This window comes from Lycorma delicatula, chromosome 9, assembly GCF_047948215.1.
Source record: "Lycorma delicatula isolate Av1 chromosome 9, ASM4794821v1, whole genome shotgun sequence".
In the NCBI taxonomy this organism is placed as follows: Eukaryota; Metazoa; Arthropoda; class Insecta; order Hemiptera; family Fulgoridae; genus Lycorma; species Lycorma delicatula.
In genome coordinates, this window is record NC_134463.1 from 118,036,191 (window position 1) to 118,058,132 (window position 21,942).

Consider the following 21,942-nt stretch of genomic DNA (forward strand, 5'->3'; position numbering starts at 1 on the left):
CTAGTCGTTTCATTTCAGTATACCCTCTACATCCTACATCCCTAATAATTTGTTTTACATATTCCAAACGTGGTCTGCCTACACAATTTTTCGCTTCTACCTGTTCTTCCAATATTAAAGCGACTATTCCAGGATGCCTTAGTATATGTGGCCTATAAGTCTGTCTCTTCTTTTAACTATATTTTTCCAAATGCTTCTTTCTTCATCTATTTGCCGCAATACCTCTTCATTTGTCACTTTATCCGCCCATCTGATTTTTAACATTCTCCTATAGCACCACATTTCAAAAGCTTCTAATCTTTTCTTCTCAGATACTCCGATGTGAAATTATTTGGTAATTCTTATTACGTAATTCTTTCCGTTACGTAATTCTTTAAATTCAAGGTATATTACTTGTATAATACCTGATTATTTTAAACCTAACCGGGTATAAACTGAAATCATGAATAGTTTTATTACAGACACATAAATAGAATTTAGTGTTTATAATTCTTTAGACTGAAATAATTGGGATTTTTTTATTTTTTTTATTACATTTTCTGATTCGTCTTTTAATTAGTTGTTAAATAATAATTGAGACGTTTTAATAAAAAAAAATATTCTTACGATTTATATACTGAATTATAGGCGATATTACTAACGTTTTAAATGTACTTACAATTAAATAAATGCCGACCTGCTTGCCAGAATGATAGTGTTTCTGCCTTTCATCTGGAAGGTAGTGGTTTGGAGTCCCGGTGAGACAGGGCATTTTTCAGATTCTTAATTCGTAAGTAATTATAATCAGGCAGTTTGCTGCAGTTGCTGAAATAAATAATTAAGTAGAGAAAAAATAATTTCGCTTGTAAGATAGAAACTTTGTTTACAGGAAATCTATAGATCGGAATTCTATAGATCATATGCCGTCTATTAACCATGTTAAAGTTTCATATAAACTTTTATTTAGCGGTTATATAGGAGCGGGAGAGTTTATGCAAGAGAATTTGTAATTTGGTATCTTCGGAATCTGGAATTTGTAATTAGCGGTTGAATTATGTACCAAAAATAAAATTTTGGTTTCTTAAATTTACGGATACCGTCAGAATACAATAATATAGGCCTCTCATATCGGCGCGTTTTATAGTCGACCTTGACTGTAAAATACTGGTACAGTACTCGTCTCTATTTTCCAGGCTCTTGAGTAAAAAACTTGTTTATTATTTTTATTTTTTATTTTTTGTTTTGATGAACTATTGTCTTTTGTTGTACGTTATGTCGAGTTTTTGTTGTTATTAGTCAGCATTGTACTGTGTGTATGTTTTATTTGTAGGGTGCCTATAGTACTTTTGTTCCGGCGAAATAACAAAGAATTAATCAATAAGCTATTCTTTCCTTCTTCCTTACCAAAGAAATTTTTATTTTATCTGTTGCTAACAAAGATATTGTTCGCACGTAATTATTTTTATTTTTTAATGAAAAAAACTAAATACAATTATTATAACTATGAATGTAAATTATAAATTTTATTTTTTCCCTCCCCTATAATTTTGTCAAGGATATTTTTTATAAAAAATAAACTAAAAAAATGTAATTATTTACACTGTTATTTGTGAAATGAACTTTAAAGTTTGATTTTTATAATGCGTCCCGAAATGTTATGTTTAAACTATAGAAATGAATACCATAAAATATTCAAACTTTGAAATATAAATTTTTAATATAATATTATAATAATCTTTCTACAAGCTTATAAGACTTTGATCGTGGGATATTATCGTCATCAGTATTGCAGACCTAATAATTAAAAACCTTTTTTGAACTGAAATAACCCGGCAAAACGTCGGTTAACTTCTCCGGTTCCATCTTTGACAGATTTATATTTCAAACACTCCAAAGGATTTTTAAATATTAATGACATTATTATGACTCTTTTTTCAAGTTTTAGGGGCATCGACTGGTGTGCTTATTAGCCCCTTTCCACATTAAAAGCAAAAGAAAAAAAATATTTTTTTCCCTTCCTTTTGTAAACACCAACGACATAGTGAGTAGACTAGTCTTGTTATAACAGATTATCCAAAACTTTTCAAGGATTTAAAACCCTAATAGAAACACAATATGACAAGAGTGTAAAGGATCTTTGCTACTTAAAATTTATACACTAAAAATACTTCAAAAAACTTTTTAGAAAACATAAAGCTCACAAACCGTTTCCAAGGAAATGTTGTCAAAACTTTCAAATACTGAAATAATGTCACAAGAATATTACAGTATCATATTTTCATTGTAAAAAGCTCATAAAAATTATCTCATTCTTTAATGCTATCGCCTAGGTTTACCCTTAGGCAATCCTTTTTTGCTTCTTTTTTCCATCTTCCTTAAGGCCTGGGAGATGGATTCTTTTGATCCTCCGCAGTAAATCACGGAGGATCTCCTGCTGCCGCCAACACATGAAACAGGCTCTGACGTTGCGGCCAGAAGTGCATCAAAGTCGAGACTCGATGCACTCCTGCTAAAGCTTGTGGGGCGGCTGAAGTGCTTCCCCTCTCATTTAAAGTCCTACAAGCTTATGGAGATTCCATTGTCGGTCGTTCAAGGTCTTCTTTCACTAGTAACTTTAATTCGGCCTTCTCGGTTCCCTTTATGGGAATTTTCTGTATTTCAGCATTTACCGTCGGTACAATTTGTTGAGATTTCTTCAACATTTTAGCTTCTGTGTCCTACCTTTTGATCGGTCGAAGGCTCATTCCTACGTTGTGTCACGGTCTTTGATTTGGAGATATCGTGTTTCTTTTGTGTCGATTTTGGGCTACATTTTCTTGATAGTCGACTCTTTAATTATTCATTAATCATACGTTCTACAATACTAGCTAGAGCTGATGCCAGATCAGAAACCACGTCCTCGGGTTTAAAGGAAGCTGCAGTAACCTTGCGTAGGACGCAGTCCTTGGTGTATTGCCGAGTACAATTTTTATTATTTATTATTATTATTCGTATTACTTAAAATCGTTTCCATGTACTTATCGGAGTTCGTAAGATATCAATATAACTGTTTTTTCTTTCCTTTTCTGTTTAGCCTCTGGAACTACCGTAAGGTATTACTTCAGAGGATGAATGACGATCATATGTATGAATGTAAATGAAGTGCGGTCTTAGGTCGACCGTTCCTGACATGTGTGGTTAATTGAAACCCAACCATCAAAGAACACTGATATTCACGATTTAGTATTCAAATCCGTATAAGAGTAACTGCCTTTTCTAGGATTTGAACCTTAGAACTGTCGACATCGAAATGACTTGATTTACGAGGACGAGATCACCACTACCCGGTCATGTCAAGGTTATATATCAACAAAACCATTTTTTTCTTTTTTTTTGTTAACCTCCGGGACCACCATTAGATATTGCTTCAGACGATGAGATGAATGATTTGTAGCGTGTGTGAAAATGTCATGCCTGACCGGAATTCGAACCCGGGACCTTCGGATGAAAGACCGAGACGCTACCACTCGCGCCACGGAGGCCAGCAGAAATCAACATAACGTAACCATACTTAATATAACGCTTACTTCGCTCGATAACCTGATCTAATTAACATTAAATATACAAATTATATACACAATGGTACGGTAGACCGCAGGATGATGGTAGACCGCATACTAAAGTAAAACCGTTTACCGAATCGATCGATTTCTAAATTCGTTCCTATGTTTTATTTTGTACCGGAAGACTGTGTGTTGTAAGTTTATTCTGGGTGACTTAAGGGAAACGATTTCTTTTTAACGAAAAGTTACTCTCCATGGACAATTAGATAGATTATTTGTTCATCGCTTATTACTACATCGGTTAAACATAATGATATATAATTTACTTCAACTTAGATTATTCAGACTTTTAACAGATTTAAAAGTACCCTAATATATAAAAAAATAAAATTGTATATTTTAACTTTATGAAACTGGAATTAAATTAAAAGTTTGCATTCCGTTGATACTTTTTACTTACCACCGATTCAAAAAAGTCGAAATATAAGGGAAATTTCAACAATTTTGTTCTTTGATGCCGGTTTATTTATAAATGAATTACTTTCAACATTTATTTAACTATTTAAAATATATATATTTTTTTCTTTACAAAAATATTTTCTTGTTGTCAATGGATACTTGGACAAACGTATATCGCACTGTACATTTACAGAGTCGCTCTAAACTATTTAAGGACGCGCGTAAATATTCACTTGTACACACATTCATACAAACTAGCATAAACACACAAAAACAAATTTAAATGTTCAAACTGCTTAAAATTTTCGTGCAGCAAGTGTAAAGGGCCTTTAACAGCGTTCAATAATCGCATAAAAAAATAAATTACCACAGAGATGCTCAATTTGACAGCACAAAGTTTTAAAAAATGTCGAGGAATAAAAGGCCTTGACGTTTAATGACTAAAATATACTACGTCTATAAACGTAACATACGTTAGGGTGCAAAGGATCTAACATGCGTTCATGAAAATCCGTGCTTAATCATATATCTATATGTTGTAAAAATTCCTGTTCCGTAAACAGCATTCATGAGAATATTAACCGACATTCTCTTCTTTCCTTGGACTGCTTGCAAATGTTTTTGAAAGGCCTAGTTTTTTTCGCTATTCCTAGTATCTAGCGGTTTCAGTTTATAGATATTTGAAAGTGATTCTAGCGTCACAGTCAGCATATGGTGATCTTTCCTGCCCGAATAACTAATAAATATATATGAAACGATTGCATCCGATTCTCGATCGTGTTACTTATACAAACACGATTCACAAAGGATCAGAACGCGATCTCAAAGTACGTTAATTTTAAAAATAAACTAAAAATAAATATACGAGTATTACCGTCATTAAAAATAAAATAAATGTCAGATAAATATAAAGACCTATCAGTAACGGATTGATGTCCAGGTTCTGCAATGTACGAGGGATAAATTTCCTCCGATATATTTGCGTTCCTTTCCGTTCCGATTGTGTTAATCTCTTTACTTTTCAACCTCTCTTCGTATCCTTACTCCTTTCTTCTTTTAAACGCGGAATTTTTAACAGTATTTAATTTTGTGGTATGATTTTTCGGTACTTACGTATTAACGTCACCGCAGCTACAGCTTTATTTAAAAACGAAGTAGTCAATCGGATTTCGGTGGAAAATGAACAGTCTCTTTATTAATTTTAATAAATGGTTATTTATATTTATTTATTTTATAAATATAATTTAACCAAACTTAACCTACGCTCGCTAACCTTGACTAATTAACACCGTAATCTTTTGAGTATTTATTTAATAAATTCAGTAATTATTACAATTATTTATTATTTAAATAATCAAAACACTCCTGTTAATTAGTCAAGATTAGGGAGCGAAGCGAGCGTAGGTTAAGTTTGGTTAAATTATATTTATAAAATAAATAAATATTTAACCATTTATTAAAATTAATAAAGAGACTGTTCATTTTCCACCGAAATACGATTGACTACTTCGTTTTTAAATAAAGCTGTAGCTGCGGTGGCGTTAATACGTAAGTACCGATTTTTCCACATCATATACCATATCTTTTGAATAACTCGTAGCTCTTGCACCTCCTAGACTATTTTAAAGTAATTTTTTACGAGTAGTTTGTAGCAGAGCGTGTAGCTGCACCCGGGATTTCATTTCTAAGATGCTTTCGTGGATAAGCGTCAAAGTAAACAATCTATAAAATAGCCTGGAGTGTAGCAAATATTGTTTGTACGAGTTTTCTGATGTGTAACGATGATATGAAGCGTTAAAAAATAAGCGAGTTAGTACTGATCGCAGCTTTCTGTATTCTCTAGTGCTTGGTAAATAATCGCGAGAAAAAAATGAGAAGCAGTTGTACGTAATAAACTATAAATTTTATTTTGAATTTTTTTTTTGTTCTGTTAATTTTTTGGAGAGGAGGAGATTAAAAATGTTTAATCGTATAAGGTGATGCTGAATCACGATGAATAACATCTTACCAAAAAGGTGTTCTTTCAGACGCAGCAATTTTTGTTAAATATTAAAAAAATACAGTGCTACTATAAAAAGCCATTTATAAAATCTTATTGCGGCATCAAGTTGTTTCTAAATAACATGAAAAAAGAGTAAAGATCAAGTCTTTGTTACAAAACAAAAAGATCTGGAATGAAACAATTTGAAAAGAAGGATAAAAAAATAATCCGAAGATTAAACAACTTTATTTTTCTTCTTTCTCTTATTTAATTTTTTTTTTTTTTTTTGTAACAGGATAACGCTGTTTCTGAGTAAAACCTAATTTATTCTTCTTCATCCTATTTTAAAGTGTTGAATTTTTGTATATTTTAGGAAATTTTCTTTTAATTTGTAACAATGCTGTGTGCTTACAAATGAAAATAAAATTTAATGCTTGTAATAAAATAAGTAAGATTAATTTCATTGCTTAAACCGCGTTTTTATCGTATTTTACATGTAGTTAATATTTTAAGTCGCTAATAAAGTCGTCTTCTGTAAATAATTTTTATTAAGGATTAAAAGATGAATTCTATTTTGTTATTTTATTTGGTAAAATCAGATCAATCGTTCTATAGATATCAGTAATTTAATAAACAATCATTATTTCATATTTGCCATTGGTGGGCGAGCGATGTAATTTTCATAGTACCCGTTCGATTCCAATTAATGAATAATTTGATTTTATTGATATTACACTCTTGAAGTATTCTTACCATAATGAACAATTCTATCGGCAAACAAGTAAATATTTATCTGTGACATAAATTCTGTTACAGAATTTATAAAATTTAGGACGATTTCTAAATTTAGGATCGTCTTTCACTTTTTTGTTTAATATGTCTCCTAATGTTGTAAATGACAAAACCTGTTTAGATATAATTTTATTTTCCTGAAAAGAGGTTAAATAAACTGATTTTGGCCTTGAAATTCCCCGAAAAATTCTATTATTCTCTTATGTTAACCTATACAAATATTTCGTTGGTATGTTCCTAACACAGTTCAAGGAAGAATAAGTTCCTATATACATAAATCTGAAACCACTTTTTTTATATTGTCTGTGTACACCAACTTGTATTATTTTACAATATCGAAAATGTACTAATGTTAAAAATTAATTAATTTTTATTACTTTTATTCGCAAAAACATGCGCGCATTTCATTGTAAAAGAAAGATATGTTGTTTATTTTAAAATCGTATCTTATATGATCGAAATATTATGGAAATTGTTACCGTGAGTCAATGAGTAAAGTATAAAATAATTTTGTAAAGTTTTTAACGCCTCAATTAATAATATTAACTTGTGAAACACAATTTATTTATCTCAAGCATTCACTAAACCACTAATAATCCTTCAGGTTTCATTCCAACATTTATTCAAAAATATGCCAATCGTTTATTTTTTTTAAATTTCTTTGAAACATTTATAAAATTTAAACTAAATTTCTTTATAGAAGTTTGAATCGATAAACAATATACGAGGATATCTCTAAAGTAAAGACCGCTGGGAAATTTCTCTCCTTAAGGTTGACGAACTTGTGTCGTTCATGGCCAGGATAGTAATGTACACACTGCATTGTTGTCTGTATGTTGTCGCGTTGTAGTAGCTTTGATTACCTGTGAGTTATTAGTTATAAAATGAATGAAAAATCAATGTTTCCGCCGACTGTGATATACTTGGGAGTCATACGTTTTTTAAACCTTAAAAATATTAAGCCGGCTGAAATTCATAGGCAGTTGGTTGCGGTGTACAGTGATAATGTAATGAACGAAATAGACGTCTGAAAATGGTATGAAGGTTTAGAAATAACAGAATTAATGTGCACGATGAAGAACATTCGGGAGCCCTCGATAATCACCGAGGACCTGTTGAAACCCATCGGTAATGAAATCAGAAAAGATCGTAGCTCAACGATTTCCGACCTGGCCCTTCTTTTTCCTGATGTTTCAAGAGCTGTTATTTGTCGCATTTTTCATGACCGTTTAAGCTTCAGAAAGGTATGTGCAGGTTGGATGCCGTACGTCTTAACAGAACGTCACAAAAAAATTCGAATGGGATCTGCTTTGGAATTTTTGATGCGCTACAAACAAAAAGGTGATGCGTTCCTTAAATCAGTTGTTACCGGCTATGAAACATGGATTTAATATTACACGCCAGAGAGAAAACAGCGTTCAAGTGAATGACGTCATCCTCAATCACTAACCAGACCTTTGTCGGTCTGGTCCAAATGGTTGTGTCTTGAACTTTGTCGTTCAAGCCAGAACCATTTGGACGCAAACTGATGGCCACAGTTTTTTGGCGTACTCCTGATTGATTTCATGCCACGTGGAACGACTATAAATGCAGAAGCCTACTGCGAAATTCAACGTAAGTTACGACGCGTCATTCAAAATCGGCGACGTGGGCGGCTGACCGACAGCGTCGTCCTGCTGCACGATAATGCACGTCCGCATGTTGCGGGTCCGACACGTGATTTTCTGAGAACCTTTGGACTGGAAATTTACGATCACCCATCATATAGTCCGGACTTAGCTCATTCTGATTACCATTTGTTTGGGAAATTGAAAGAATTTTTGAGAGATAAACAATTCGCGGGTGATATTGAAGCTGGTGTATCGCAACGATAAATGTCTTAATTCATGTGGCGATTGTATAGAGAAGTAGTATAAGGATGTAGTTTAAAAAAAATAAAAAATATTTATAAATTTTTCAGAATAATGTTTTTTTTTTTATAATGAAACGGTTTTTACTTTAGAGGTAGCCTCCGGTATTATTGTGTAGTATTTATTATTGTTGATATTACTTTTCTTCCAGGTGTGGTAAATCTATATACAAATTGTGAAAAACCTGATATACATTTTATGTACGGAAAACAACAAAGTCTGCTGAAAAAGTCTCATCTTTTTTTTTTTGTTGATTTTGATCACTTTTGGATCTTGTGAAGTAACTTTGCGATCTCTTCATCTCTTCTTTTCTCTTTCTCCAGTATTTTTTTTTTTTTTTTTTTTATTCTTTCACTGAATTGTTTCTTTCTTTCTGACCAGCCTTTTTTGTTCTATTTCTTTTCTACCTCCTGGAAACCCTGAAATTTCTTAATCTTTCCTCTAAAAATGTTCTTTTCCGTAACGTCTTAATTTTATTGTTCATCTTTTTATATATGTCTTTATAACTTCTTTTATCTATTCGTTAACTTTTTTGGGATTAGATTTGAAATATTTAAGTATTTTTGTAGTTAATATATTTCCAATTTCAATCGAATGGATAACCGTTTAGAAAGATGTACATTAAAAAAAATCGATCAATGATCAATAAAATTTAACTCTTACAAATGATTGCGATGGACCGAAGTGTATTTTCTTAATTGAATTAATTAAACGGCTTTCCTACTTTAGAGGAAACCTAAGGTATACTCGGTCGTATTTTTAACTTTTACTGATGTCAGGAATGCACATAACTCTAATATTGTATGACTTTTTTTATACATTATGTATACGTAATGGATTATATTATTGAAAAGAATATTTTGTTCTTTATCTACAGCAAACAATTGCGATTATTTTTTTTTATTACTTGTTCTATTTATTTTAGTATTTCTATTCCGATAAACAATTTTCGAGCTTATATCCTTCTTTTGAGTCATAAAATATATTCATAAATATTTTATTTTTATTATCAAAGAAATAATATTTCAATAATCGAAGAAAATTTCTGATGAAGTTGTCTAAGTTTTCTGATAAAATTTTTTATATGTTCAGGATTTATAATCGATTATTTTCTTAAACAGAATTATATAAATCGTAATAGGAATTACAAACTGAGATAATTAAATGTTTATTATAATTTATATTAATATTTGAAAAGTTTATAAAATTATATATATGTATTTTTAATTTCCGTAGCCTCATGAGTGTAAGTAGACCCTACTATAGGCATACTTCAAATCTAGAGAAGGCGTTTTTAGATGTTATATTAAGTGCATACTCGAAAAGAAGTGGTGCAGTAGTAAATTCAAGTGCTTTGGAGCGTTCTTATATGTAGCAAAATTTTAAGAAGTACATTATTTCCTGTTGATTTTTATTTATTTTAAAAATAAAATATCTATATTTTACAAAAAAAAAATGTTATCAATTTTCTTAGTTCTTTTAAGTAAATAAATAAAATCCATAATATATTTATTCTAAAATTAAGTAATTCAAATTTCCTAAGCCACAGCTTTGTAAACATTATTTTTTCAGTGAATTTTCATTTTTTTTTTTTTGTATTTTTTCCCTTCTATATTGCATTTTAACAATGTTTAATTTCAAATTTGTGAACTTTTATTATACTTTCCTGCCTATGTATGTGTAGATTTATCTAAGGAAAATATGTTGATCATTAATTAAATCAATTACCGGTTTTTTTTATAAATCTCCACGTTACTCATCTTAAGGTGACCATTAAGCTTAAAACACAAAGATGGATGTATGTACATCGTACTGCATTTTTTCTAAACATCTTTAGACTGACTGAACCGATTGCTTTCACTAGGTATCTATACATGGGGACCAGCCGGGTTAGTCTAGTGGTGAACTCGTCTTCTCAAATCAGCCGATTTGGAAGTCGAGAGTTCCAGCGTTCAAGTCCTAGTAAAGACAGTTACATTTACACCGGATTTAAATACTAGATCGTGGATACCGGTGTTCTTTAACGGTTGGGTTTCAATTAACCACACATCTCAGGAACGGTCGATCTGAGACTGTACAAGAAAGACTACACTTCATTTACACTCGTACTTATCATCCTCATTCATCCTCTGAAGTAATACCTGAACGGTAATTCTCGGAAACTAAACAAAAAAGAAAGAAAGTATACATGAAGAATTTATTTAAAAATATTTTTAGATTTTTGGTTCCGATCATTTCAAAAGTTCAATTGTTATGGATTCCTCCCCACCAGCTTTGTTATTTTTCAATGTTTTAATTAATTTTTCAATTTCTTCAGAGGATGGTGGCAAATAATCTTCTAAGTTTTCATCAAATTTCTAAAAATAATAGCTTATCCATTATTTCTGGACAATTTAGATGTTTATCAAAATATAACCAACATACTTGGCGTTTATAGACCTAGAAAAGGCATTCGATAACGTAGACAGGAATAAAATGTTCAGCATTTTAAAAAAATTAGGGTTCAAATACAGAGATAGAAGAAAAATTGCTAACATGTACAGGAACCAAACAGCAATAGTAATAATTGAAGAACATAAGAAAGAAGCCGTAATAAGAAAGGGAGTCCGATAAGGATGTTCCCTATCTCCTTTACTTTTTAATCTTTACTATGGAACTAGCAGTTAATGATGTTAAAGAACAATTAAGATTCGGAGTAACAGTACAAGGTGAAAAGATAAAGATGCTACGATTTGCTGATGATATAGTAATTCTAGCCGAGAGTAAAAAGGATTTAGAAGAAACAATGAACGGCATAGATGAAGTCCTACGCAAGAACTATCGCGTGAAAATAAACAAGAACAAAACAAAACAAGAACAAACAATATGGACCACTGAATCTGAAAGTAGGAGGAGAAAAGATTATGGAGGTAGAAGAATTTTGTTATTTGGGAAGTAGAATTACTAAAGATGGACGAAGCAGGAGCGATATAAAATGTCGAATAGCACAAGCGAAACGAGCCTTCAGTAAGAAATATAATTTCTTTACATCAAAAATTAATTTAAATGTCAGGAAAAGATTTTTGAAAGTGTATGTTTGGAGTGTCGCTTATATGGAAGTGAAACTTGGACGATCGGAGTATCTGAGAAGAAAAGATTAGAAGCTTTTGAAATGCGGTGCTATAGGAGAATGTTAAAAATCAGACGGGCGGATAAAGTGACAAATGAAGAGGTATTGCGGCAAATAGATGAAGAAAGAAGCATTTGGAAAAATATAGTTAAAAGAAGAAACAGACTTATAGGCCACATGCTAAGGCATCCTGGAATAGTCGCTTTGATATTGGAAGGACAGGTAGAAGGAAAAAATTGTGTAGGCAGGCCACGTTTGGAAGATATAAAACAAATTGTTAGGGATGTAGGATGTAGAGGGTATACTGAAATGAAACGACTAGCATTGGATAGGGAATCTTGGAGAGCTGCATCAAACCAGTCAAATGACTGAAGACAAAAAGAAAGATAACAATCAATAATTCATAGAAAAAATAAAAAAATATTCTGAAAAACGCAGTGATATAAAAAAAAATTACAATAAAATTGTAAACCGTACGGTAAGAGTCTCGCAGTTAACATTTCTTCCGCACAAAAAAACAACATTTCTGTAATATAAATAAAACTGTTTTTAACAAAACGATACTGTTATCAAGAAAGGTAAGACACTACATTTCTATTATCAAATCTGTTATTAATTTAGAATTTCTTTTCAAAAAACATACGTTAAATCTATGTAATAGACAACAGATATACAATAATAGATAATAAACAATGTTTAAGAGTTTCATGTAATAAGAAACAAAAAAGAAAAATTTGTCACAAAACTCTTACCGGTCCGATTTCATTTATTAAACAACGAATAATCATAAGAATTTTATTATTTCTGTAAATGTGATACGTATTACATATAAATGAAATCGGGCCAGTAAGAGTTTTGTAACAAATTTTTCTTTTTTCTCTTATTACATGGAACGCTTAAACATTGTTTATTATCTGTTATTGTAAATCTCTAGTCTATTACATATATTTAACATGTATTTTTCTTTTTTAAAGAAAATTCTAAATTAATAACAGATTTTGATAATAGAAATGGTAGTTTCTTATCTTTTTTTATATCAGTATCGTTTTGTTAAAAACAATTTTATTTATATTACAGAAATCTTTGTTTTTGAGTAGAACAAATTATATTTGCGAGACTCTTACCGTACAGTTTATAATTTCATTGTAATTTTTTTTTTGATTAAGATATCTACGGACAATGTAAAAGTCAGAAAATTTGAATTAAACATTAAAATTTTGTGAAAAGGGAAAATTTATACAATTAAGGGAAATATTTGTATTTTCAATCAATTCAGACTGGATTTAATGCGTTCGGTTTTTATCTCCGAATTTTTTTAATTGTACATAGCTAGTTAGTTATAAAAATGTAAAATAAAGTCACATTATTATAATGACCGTAATTTATTTGTTTTTGTTACTGCGTTTAAAAATAAAATAATATTTTTCGTAAATAAATAATAAAAAAAAAAAAATATATATATATATATATATATATATGTATATACATATATAATGTTTAATTAATTATCTTTATATTAATTAATTATTTCAGTAAGTTACTATATACAATAATTTTACGTAATTAATATTTTCAATTGAAAAAATATATTGCAACTTCTAAAACCAAATACGCGTACCTGAATGTACGAATGGATGTATATAAATTTTTGTTATTCAATTATCGTTTCATTTGTAGGTATCACGAAACATTGCAATGAATAAATCAATACAAAGGACTAATCCATTCCCTACCTCACGATTAACCTAATATCGTATTCCCGCAGCATTTAAGATCAAAAAAGTACCTCTTTTTCTATTTTTCTTTCTCTTTTTACTCTTTAATTGAATTTAACTACTGTGTGACGTTTTAAGCATAATAATTATACCCGAGTGCGAACACATACACACACACACACATACGTATATATATATATATATTCATAATTATCAATAAACAGTAGTTTTAAAATAATTTTATATATAATAATTTTTAATTCGAGTACATTTTGTAATATTTTATTGTTTAGATAAAAAGCTATGCCTTATAACGGCGTACTTTTTCATAATTTTGATTGCAGGTTTACTCTTAAAAATTCTGTTATATTTTGTACCTGTTACATTTTCATCTAAAAACCCGGTTTCTTGTACTACTAAAATTTCGATCTCGTTTTTGTCTAAAAGTTTTTTAGAAAATTTTAATTTCTAATTCTTTTTGTCGCCAACTTTTAATAAGGAATTGACATTTAATGTACCAAAGAAGTATTTCTTTTTAAATTTTAATCTCGAAGGATTCCGAGGATGCTTGACTCACCGTGATTGCAGCTGTTCGGGCTCCCTAGAATCGTACTCCTCGATACATTGCACGAAACAACGGTGGGTTCTTTACTTGAGTCACCGCCTGGGGTAGTGCTTTCTTTTACCGTACTTTTCATTCTGCAATTGAAATTTTGGATTGTAAAAGGAAGGAATAAATTTCAAGTTTTGATCGGATAATTAGTCCGAAATTCTCCATGTTTGGTTCGGTTAGTTTCGAAACTAGGTCTAACCCACCGGGTGGTCTAGTGGTGAACTCGTCATCCGCTGATCCGTCAAATCGGCTGATTTCGAGAGTTCTGAAGTTCAAACCCTAGTAAAGGCAATCGCTTTTATAAGGATTGAATACTAGATCGTGGATAACGGTGTTCTTCGGCGGTCGGGTTTCACACATCTGAGTAACGGTCGACCTGAGACTGTTCAAAAGTACACGTCATTCATGTCCATACATATCATTCTCATTCATCTTTTGACGTAATATCTTATTGTGGTTCCAGAGGCTAAACAGAAAAAAAAGTAGTAGAGAAACTTTAACCTATCCAGTGACACTACATGGAGAAATTTTTAATAATTTGCCCCTATCAGAATCTATGCTTAGAAGCTGCAATAAATGACTTTCCCGCAATAAAGGCTCACAGACTCGGTTATTATTTTATTTCTTTTTTGAATATTTGGAATTTTTTTGAAAATTTAAAAAACCTTTTCAATTTTTTCTTCTATTTTTTTTCTTTTTTACGCAACTGATTATTTGAATTTTAAATAATCAAATTCTCTCTATCAGGAAATCTCTTTATAGTTGGAAGTTAAATGAATTTTAGGGATAATTACTCATTATTATATAATGAGTTATAAATCTGATATAAGAAGTTTCCAAAAATCGTAGATTTTAAGGAACGGTCACCGTTTTTTTTTCCTATAAAATTAAAGTTGCTAGTTAAAAAAAGAATTGTAATTTTAAATTATTGTTATTTTGTTTATATATAATAAGTGAAATGAAAAGGTTTATCTTGGTTTAAACATAATTTACATAAATTCAGTTGTTAAACTACAGAAATAATAATTAAATGTTACATTAATAATATTTAAATGTTTACTTTTATACATAAATTAAATAAATTTTATTTTTTATCTAAAAAAAAAAAAACCGTAACTACAAAAGACCACTCAAAACGTATAAATGTAAAAAAAATAGTTGTGACGCATCCATTTTGAAGAGGATTGAAAAACAAACATTTTGAGCTAAAATATTTCGGGTTACAATAATCGTAAACAAAATAACGGTCATCTAATATTTTTCACATCTGATTTTAAAAGTAGTCTACAGCACCTTTTAAATAACTCCTCAATATCGAGTCACTAAAAAAAGGAAATTAAAAATACTCTTATCTCTTCGAAATTTATTTTTCTATATGAGATTACTACCTAGGGTATACATTTTGATTAGTGTTTTTGTAACCCAAAGTTTTTACGTCAAATTTTATTTTTGTTTTACAATTTCAAAAAAAATTGATGTGTTACAATTCTATTAAAAAATGTGTAACTAAATTTAACTCTTTTTATTTATAATTTTTGAGTTCCTTCTTCTCACGGGGTCCACTGGGGGATGTTTGAAATAACATGGTGATCTACATTGAAAAATAGATCGTTTCAAGGTAGGGGCATTTCCTAAATTTAATATATATATATATATATATAAACAAATTCTATTGTTAAAGTTTAGCTAAAAAAGTAATGAAATGGAAAGCATAATAAATAAGCTTTCATAAACTGGCGTTTCCATTTGTATATTAGATAATATTTTTACTCTTTTAATTTTACTTTATTTTGGTTTGTCCACTGTGGACCGCTTTACAACTTCTATTTAGCCTTATTCTGTTGTTTTGTCTTTGTCTAATATTTCCTTATCACTTCATCGGGCTATTTCTCTTTTTCTTATGACAACTGAATCTTAATCTGTTGTTTTTTGTTTTTTTTTTCCTTGGAAACTTTCCAATTTTTGGATTTTTACTTTTCCGTCTAGCGCTATAGCAGAGCTATAGCTCTTAAGGGAAAGTATTATAATCGGTCCAGTTTGGACATATCCGGTTTCCACCGGATTTTCACATCTAAGGAACCCAAAAAACCGGATGGAAATTTTACGAATGTTAATGTGTGTGTTCGATGTCGGTCTCTAAATCACCTTATATTTCCAAAACTACTGGAATCAAACCTGGTTAGATTACTTCTATATATGGAGCATTGATGCCATTAAATCTTTAACTTAAAAGGCGAGGCTGTAGAGCAAGGTCACCCTCAGTATCTCGAGAATGATTCGGTACCTGTACCAGGTACCGTTAAGCCTCGTGGCTACACCAGTCTGCCGATCGTACAAGCAAAATTTGTTCTAATTAAGTTGTGAAATTACTAAAGTTTAGTTAGTGCCGACCGTCGCCGCTGGTACCGCCACACCCGCGCAAATTAAATACGGTATGCGTACGCGCTTTAGTTAGAATCATTGAATTAAATAAACGACAAAATTTTATATTTAAATAAAATTATAAATATTTAAATTAAGTTATGTGTGTAAACCTTGCATCAGAAACAACTCGCAGTTGTAGGACTTTCACGGAAGGCAGATTTAGCTGCGTGGCGGGAAAGTCCTACAACTGTGTTGTCAGCTTCTTCCCAAATAATTTCCTTATTTTGGATTTTCTCTTCAGTGATCTGTTTTTTCTCAAAGTCTTGACTTCTGAGAACTTCTTTTTTCTGTTTCTAAAGTATTTAAATATTTTCTTTATCGATCTATTTCTGATAATTTTTGAAAGTTGCTTGTAATTCATTATCCTTTTGTTACTCGTAGAAGCGGAAAGAGTTTTGGCTTTTTTGTTGCTGTATATGTCAGAATTATTTTTTATTCTTCAGTTTTTCTTTCTCTTTTGTAGACATTAAAATTCTTCTTCCTCATTTTTTCCTATTTCTCTCTTATTGTTTAGGTTTAAATCCTCCGATGCTTAAAGAATTTCGGATTTTTTTTTTGCTGTGGTATGTCTTATTTTTACATTTTGGAAAAATGTCGGTGAAGGCGGAACGAGCCATTAATTCACTGGGGCTCCTTATGGGGTCCAAATGGGAAAAATGGGGGCTTGCAAAGCTCTTGATGGCAGCCGCAATGGCTATAATTTTATATGCTGTACCGATGTGGTGCAGTGTATTAGACAAGAAAAAGAATGTGAAGCGATTGACCTCACTGCAAAGGAGAACCACATTAAAGATAACGACAGCGTATAGAGCAGTGTCGACAGCAGCGGCGAGTATGTTGGCAGGAGTGCCTCCAATTCATCTTATAGCCCAACACACGAAAATAATATACGAGGGTATGATAAGAGAGGACGCTAACACCCTCCTATGGCAAGAGTGGCAGGGGGCTTGGGATGAGTCACACACTGGAACGTGGACACCAAGAATGATACCGCGATTAGAGCCGTGGCTGGGGAGAGGTCATGGTGATGTGAGTAATTGTGTTTCACAACTTCTCTCCGGCCATGGAGAATTTGGTGAATATTTACACCGATCTGGGAAGTGAAAGATGCCCAGCTGTATAAACTGTGACCTGGTAGATTCGCCTTACCATACGTTTTATGAATGTGACAGTTGGATCAGATATTAAGATAGAACAGACCTCGGATAGATAACGCCGGAAAACACTGTAAGCTATATGATACAAAGGATGGTAGAATGGAGAGTTATAGACGCTTTGGCCACGGAAATTCTTCAGAGGAAAGAACTAGAGTTTTGTGACTGGAGCAGGGCACAGCAAATATAAAAAAAAGGAAGAGAAAGACTGAGACCCAATTACAAGGGTGGATCTAAGAACGGCATAGCCGGACTTGGTTTCCCTCCCTGGTGACTTGAGGCAGGTAAGAGCCGAGATCAAATCCTGGTTACTGTGGCGAGGCCCGGGAATGGCATGGCCGGGCCCGGTTACCCCCACCAGTGATTTTAGGAGAATAAAAGATCCGCCCCCCTGGGTTGGGTATTGCTTGAATGCCGATCCAACCTAGTGGGGAAAAAATAAAAATTTTTCCGATTCTTTTATAAATCGCTATTTTTCTCTAAGCCGTTTTGTCGAATCGTTTCTCTAAAATATTAAAATTTTTCTATTTTTTGATTTTCCTAAGTTTGAGTTTAATAAATTTGGTGAAGTGTTATATTTGTCGTGAAATTAGTTTTTTTATGTAGAAATTTGTAATCCGGTTCTTCTATCGTTTTCTTTGAGAAGATTTAATAGAGTTTTGGTGATTCGATATTTTAGGACAGAAGTGTTAAATCATATATCAAAGCTAAATAATATAACTTTACTTATGTAATTTCTATTTAATTCTTTGTTAAAATACATGTAAGGTCATGTTTTATTATTCTAAGGGTAGAAATTCAATCTATTTTTTTGATAATTTGCCCAATTTTATTTTAATAAGTAGATAATAAACATCTCAAATGACAAAATTTTGGGCTACAAGAACAAAAAATAGTTTTAAAAAACAACAAATTAAATTTATCAGCTAATTTTCTAATCAACTTCAAAAATTTTTCAGAACTTATTGATGTAGTATTTTATTTTACATCTGTGATATGCATATAAAACGCGATCCTTTTTTTTTAAATGAATCGTGTTGAAAAATGGATCGTCTGCAATAACAGAAATCGAAAACGATCACGGTCCAATCGTGATGAACCGGTACAAGCAACATCGAAAGCTGAATCGCATCAGAAAAAGATCGTGCTGTCAATTCGTTGGGAATTTAGAAGTGTTGTGTATTTTGGGCTGCATTTAAATTATTAATTCACATGTTTACTGTCAACAGCTAATGAAATTAGAGGAAACAGTCAAAGAAAAAACGGCCGGAGTTGAAAAATCACAATGGAATCGATTCCAGTAAGACGATGCAAGATCTCGCACATCTTTAGTAACTCGTGGAAAATTCATGGAGCTCGGTTGGGAAGTAATATCTCATCCCTTATACAGCCCTGATGTTCTATCATCAGATAACCATTTATTTCGAAGTTTGCAAAACTCTTTGAGCAGTAAAATTTTTCCTAATGATGACTTAGAATCGCACTCGGTTCAATTTTCTGCTGATAAAAACCAGAAGTTCTAGAACCATGAAATTACCAGAAAGATGGCAAAAGAGTATCAAATAAAATGAAAAATATATATTCGATGTATAAAAGTTCATTTTTGTATAAAGAAAATATTGAGTTTTATTTAAAATACAAAACCGAAATAACTTTCAGGCCCAATCAGTGGTAGTTTTTGACTTTTTTTTATCTTCCAGTCATTTGACTGGTTTAATGCATCTCTCCAAGATTCCCTATCTAGTGCTAGTCGTTTCATTTCGGTATACCTCATACATCCTACATCCCTAACAATTTTTTTTACATATTCCAAACGTGCCCTGCCTACACAATTTTTCCCTTCTACCTGTCCTTCCAATATTAAAGCGACTATTCCAGGATGCCTTAATATGTGGCCTATAAGTCTGTCTCTTCTTTTAACTATATTTTTCCAAATGCTTCTTTCTTCATCTATTTGCCGCAATACCTCTTCATTTGTCACTTTATCAACCCATCTGATTTTTAACATTCTCCTATAGCACCTGATTTCAAAAGCTTCTAATCTTTTCTTCTCGGGTACTCCGATCGTCCTAGTTTCACTTCCATATAAAGATACGCTCCAAATATATACTTTCAAAAATGTTTTCCTAACGTTTAAATTAATTTTTGATGTAAACAAATTATATTTCTGACTGAAGGCTCCTTTCGCCTTTGCTATTCGGCATTTTATATCGCTCCTGCTTCATCCATCTTTAGTAATTATTCTTCCCAAATTACAAAATCTTCTACTTCCGTAATCTTTTCACTTCCTATTTTTATATTCAGTGGTTCATTTACATCATTTCTACTACATTTCATTACTTTCGTTTTGTTCTTGTTTATTTTCATACATTTTTGACTTAAGAATATCAAATAATTTTAATATTAGAAATAATTAGGGGTATCGATCTTTTCTACTTTGGAAGATAAATGACTGAAAGTACTTTCTGAGTTAGAATATACACTTTTATCCTTTAATTAATACAAGGCGTAAGATGTCCAATAAGTATTGCATATAACTCTCAACCGTAATACTGTTCAAAAGCGATGTACTATTTTTAGTCGTTAGAATTACTAAAATAGTGCATTAAACCCTGAAAGTATATTTACTTTGTTCTAAAATATTTTAAAACGTGAAATCTTTTGTTATTAAAAGATTACGTGTTGTAATTCTATTCGCATCCTATTCTACTTGTTTCTAGAAATTAAATTTTACAATAGTAAATTATTAATACACCTAACAATATTTTAATCGTCACTTATAAAATAATCGTGTCTATTACAATTTAAAAATTTAGTCGAGTGAATATTAAATTTTAATTAAACGTTTAAAAACAGAAAAATTTAGAAATTTATTCGATATTTCATTTAGTCGATACCAGTCAGCCCGCTTCTATATCGACTAACCTACAGAGCCTGAAAGGCGCCAGTTTGCGGCATGTAGGTTTAAGTGAGGGTTGAAAACTCGGATTTCTACTGGCGCCACTGCGCTTCGTCATTTATTTTACGTTGTAGTCAGATATTAAAAAAAAATTTAACTAATTTTCTATAGATTTTTTTAAATATATTTTTTTTACATTAAAATATGTATTTATACTGTTACTAAATCTTTTTAATTAAAAAATTTGTGTTATTTTTATTTAGTAAGGACACTTCGTCCATTTATCAATTTATTTATTTATTTTTTTTTTTGGAGAAGTTTTTAAATTTTAGTTAATCTTGGTTTTCAGAAAAATATATAATTTTTTTTTTTTTAAATTAGCTCTAAAAAATTTCAATACGGCTTTTCTAATGATGAAAAAGGAAAAAAAATATATATATAAAACGAAGGGAATTTCTTATCTTTCTTTTCCGGTATATATTGAATTACTTCATCCGGAAAATTTAATAGAAAAATTAGATCTGTAATTGTGTAGCCTGTCGCAATTTTTCATGAAGAAATTTATTGTAAAACCGGACCTTTTATATTTATTACTGAATTTAATCTTTGCATTATGTTACCTAATGAGTGACCGTAAACACAATTATACTTTAGTAGATGTATTATCTGGATTTAGACAAACCGTTCTTCTGTGGCAGCTTTCGATGTTTCATTAACTTCAAAATTAATTGAACTCATTAGAGTTCAGTTAAACATTGTATCCAATTAAACACTTTTACGTCTATACCGTCAAAATTTCTGAACTACAAAACAGCGTAATTAAGCTGTGATACTTTTTTTAAAAATAATTATTCAAATAAAAACGTCTTTTTTAATTTGAGGGGTAGAGATTTCTAAAGGATTCAGAAGCCTAAACCTTTAAATATTTTACGTAAAACGCTACTCCTTTGAACATATTAAACTATTATTTTTATAAGAACGGTCTTAATATAATAATACGATCGCTTTAATTTTACCGTAGCGTGCTTGAAGGTGCGTATAACCAACAAATCTAGTAATGGTTTCACTAGTCTCAGAATATCAAAAATTATATACCTTAGTGATTTTACCACAAACGATTTTTCCGTTAAGGATTTTTATAATTAAAAATATTAAAATGAGTAAATTCGGTGAAATATGTAAATACTAGTCTACATTTTTCATTCGGGGATAGGCTTTATATCATATCCTAATTGTCATGTGGTCAACGGTGGTGTAAATATAAATATTCAGTGTTCATATAACAAGCCTAATAGAGTTATTTGCGATATTTCAAGGATTCCAGGTTTTAACATAAATTTAAAAGTAACTATATTTTCCTTAATT

The 21,942-nt window shown here is 31.0% G+C and overlaps 2 protein-coding genes across 10 annotated transcripts in view; both read left to right on the top strand.

Moving 5' to 3' along the window:
* pHCl-1 (pH-sensitive chloride channel 1) overlaps positions 1-21,942 on the top strand; it is a 1,039,090-nt gene that overhangs the window by 501,861 nt on the left and 515,287 nt on the right. The window lies entirely within an intron of this gene.
* Positions 17,116-17,628, top strand: LOC142330737 (uncharacterized). Its single transcript, XM_075376185.1, has one exon. The coding sequence runs from the start codon at positions 17,116-17,118 to the stop codon at positions 17,626-17,628; it is 513 nt and encodes a 170-aa protein (XP_075232300.1).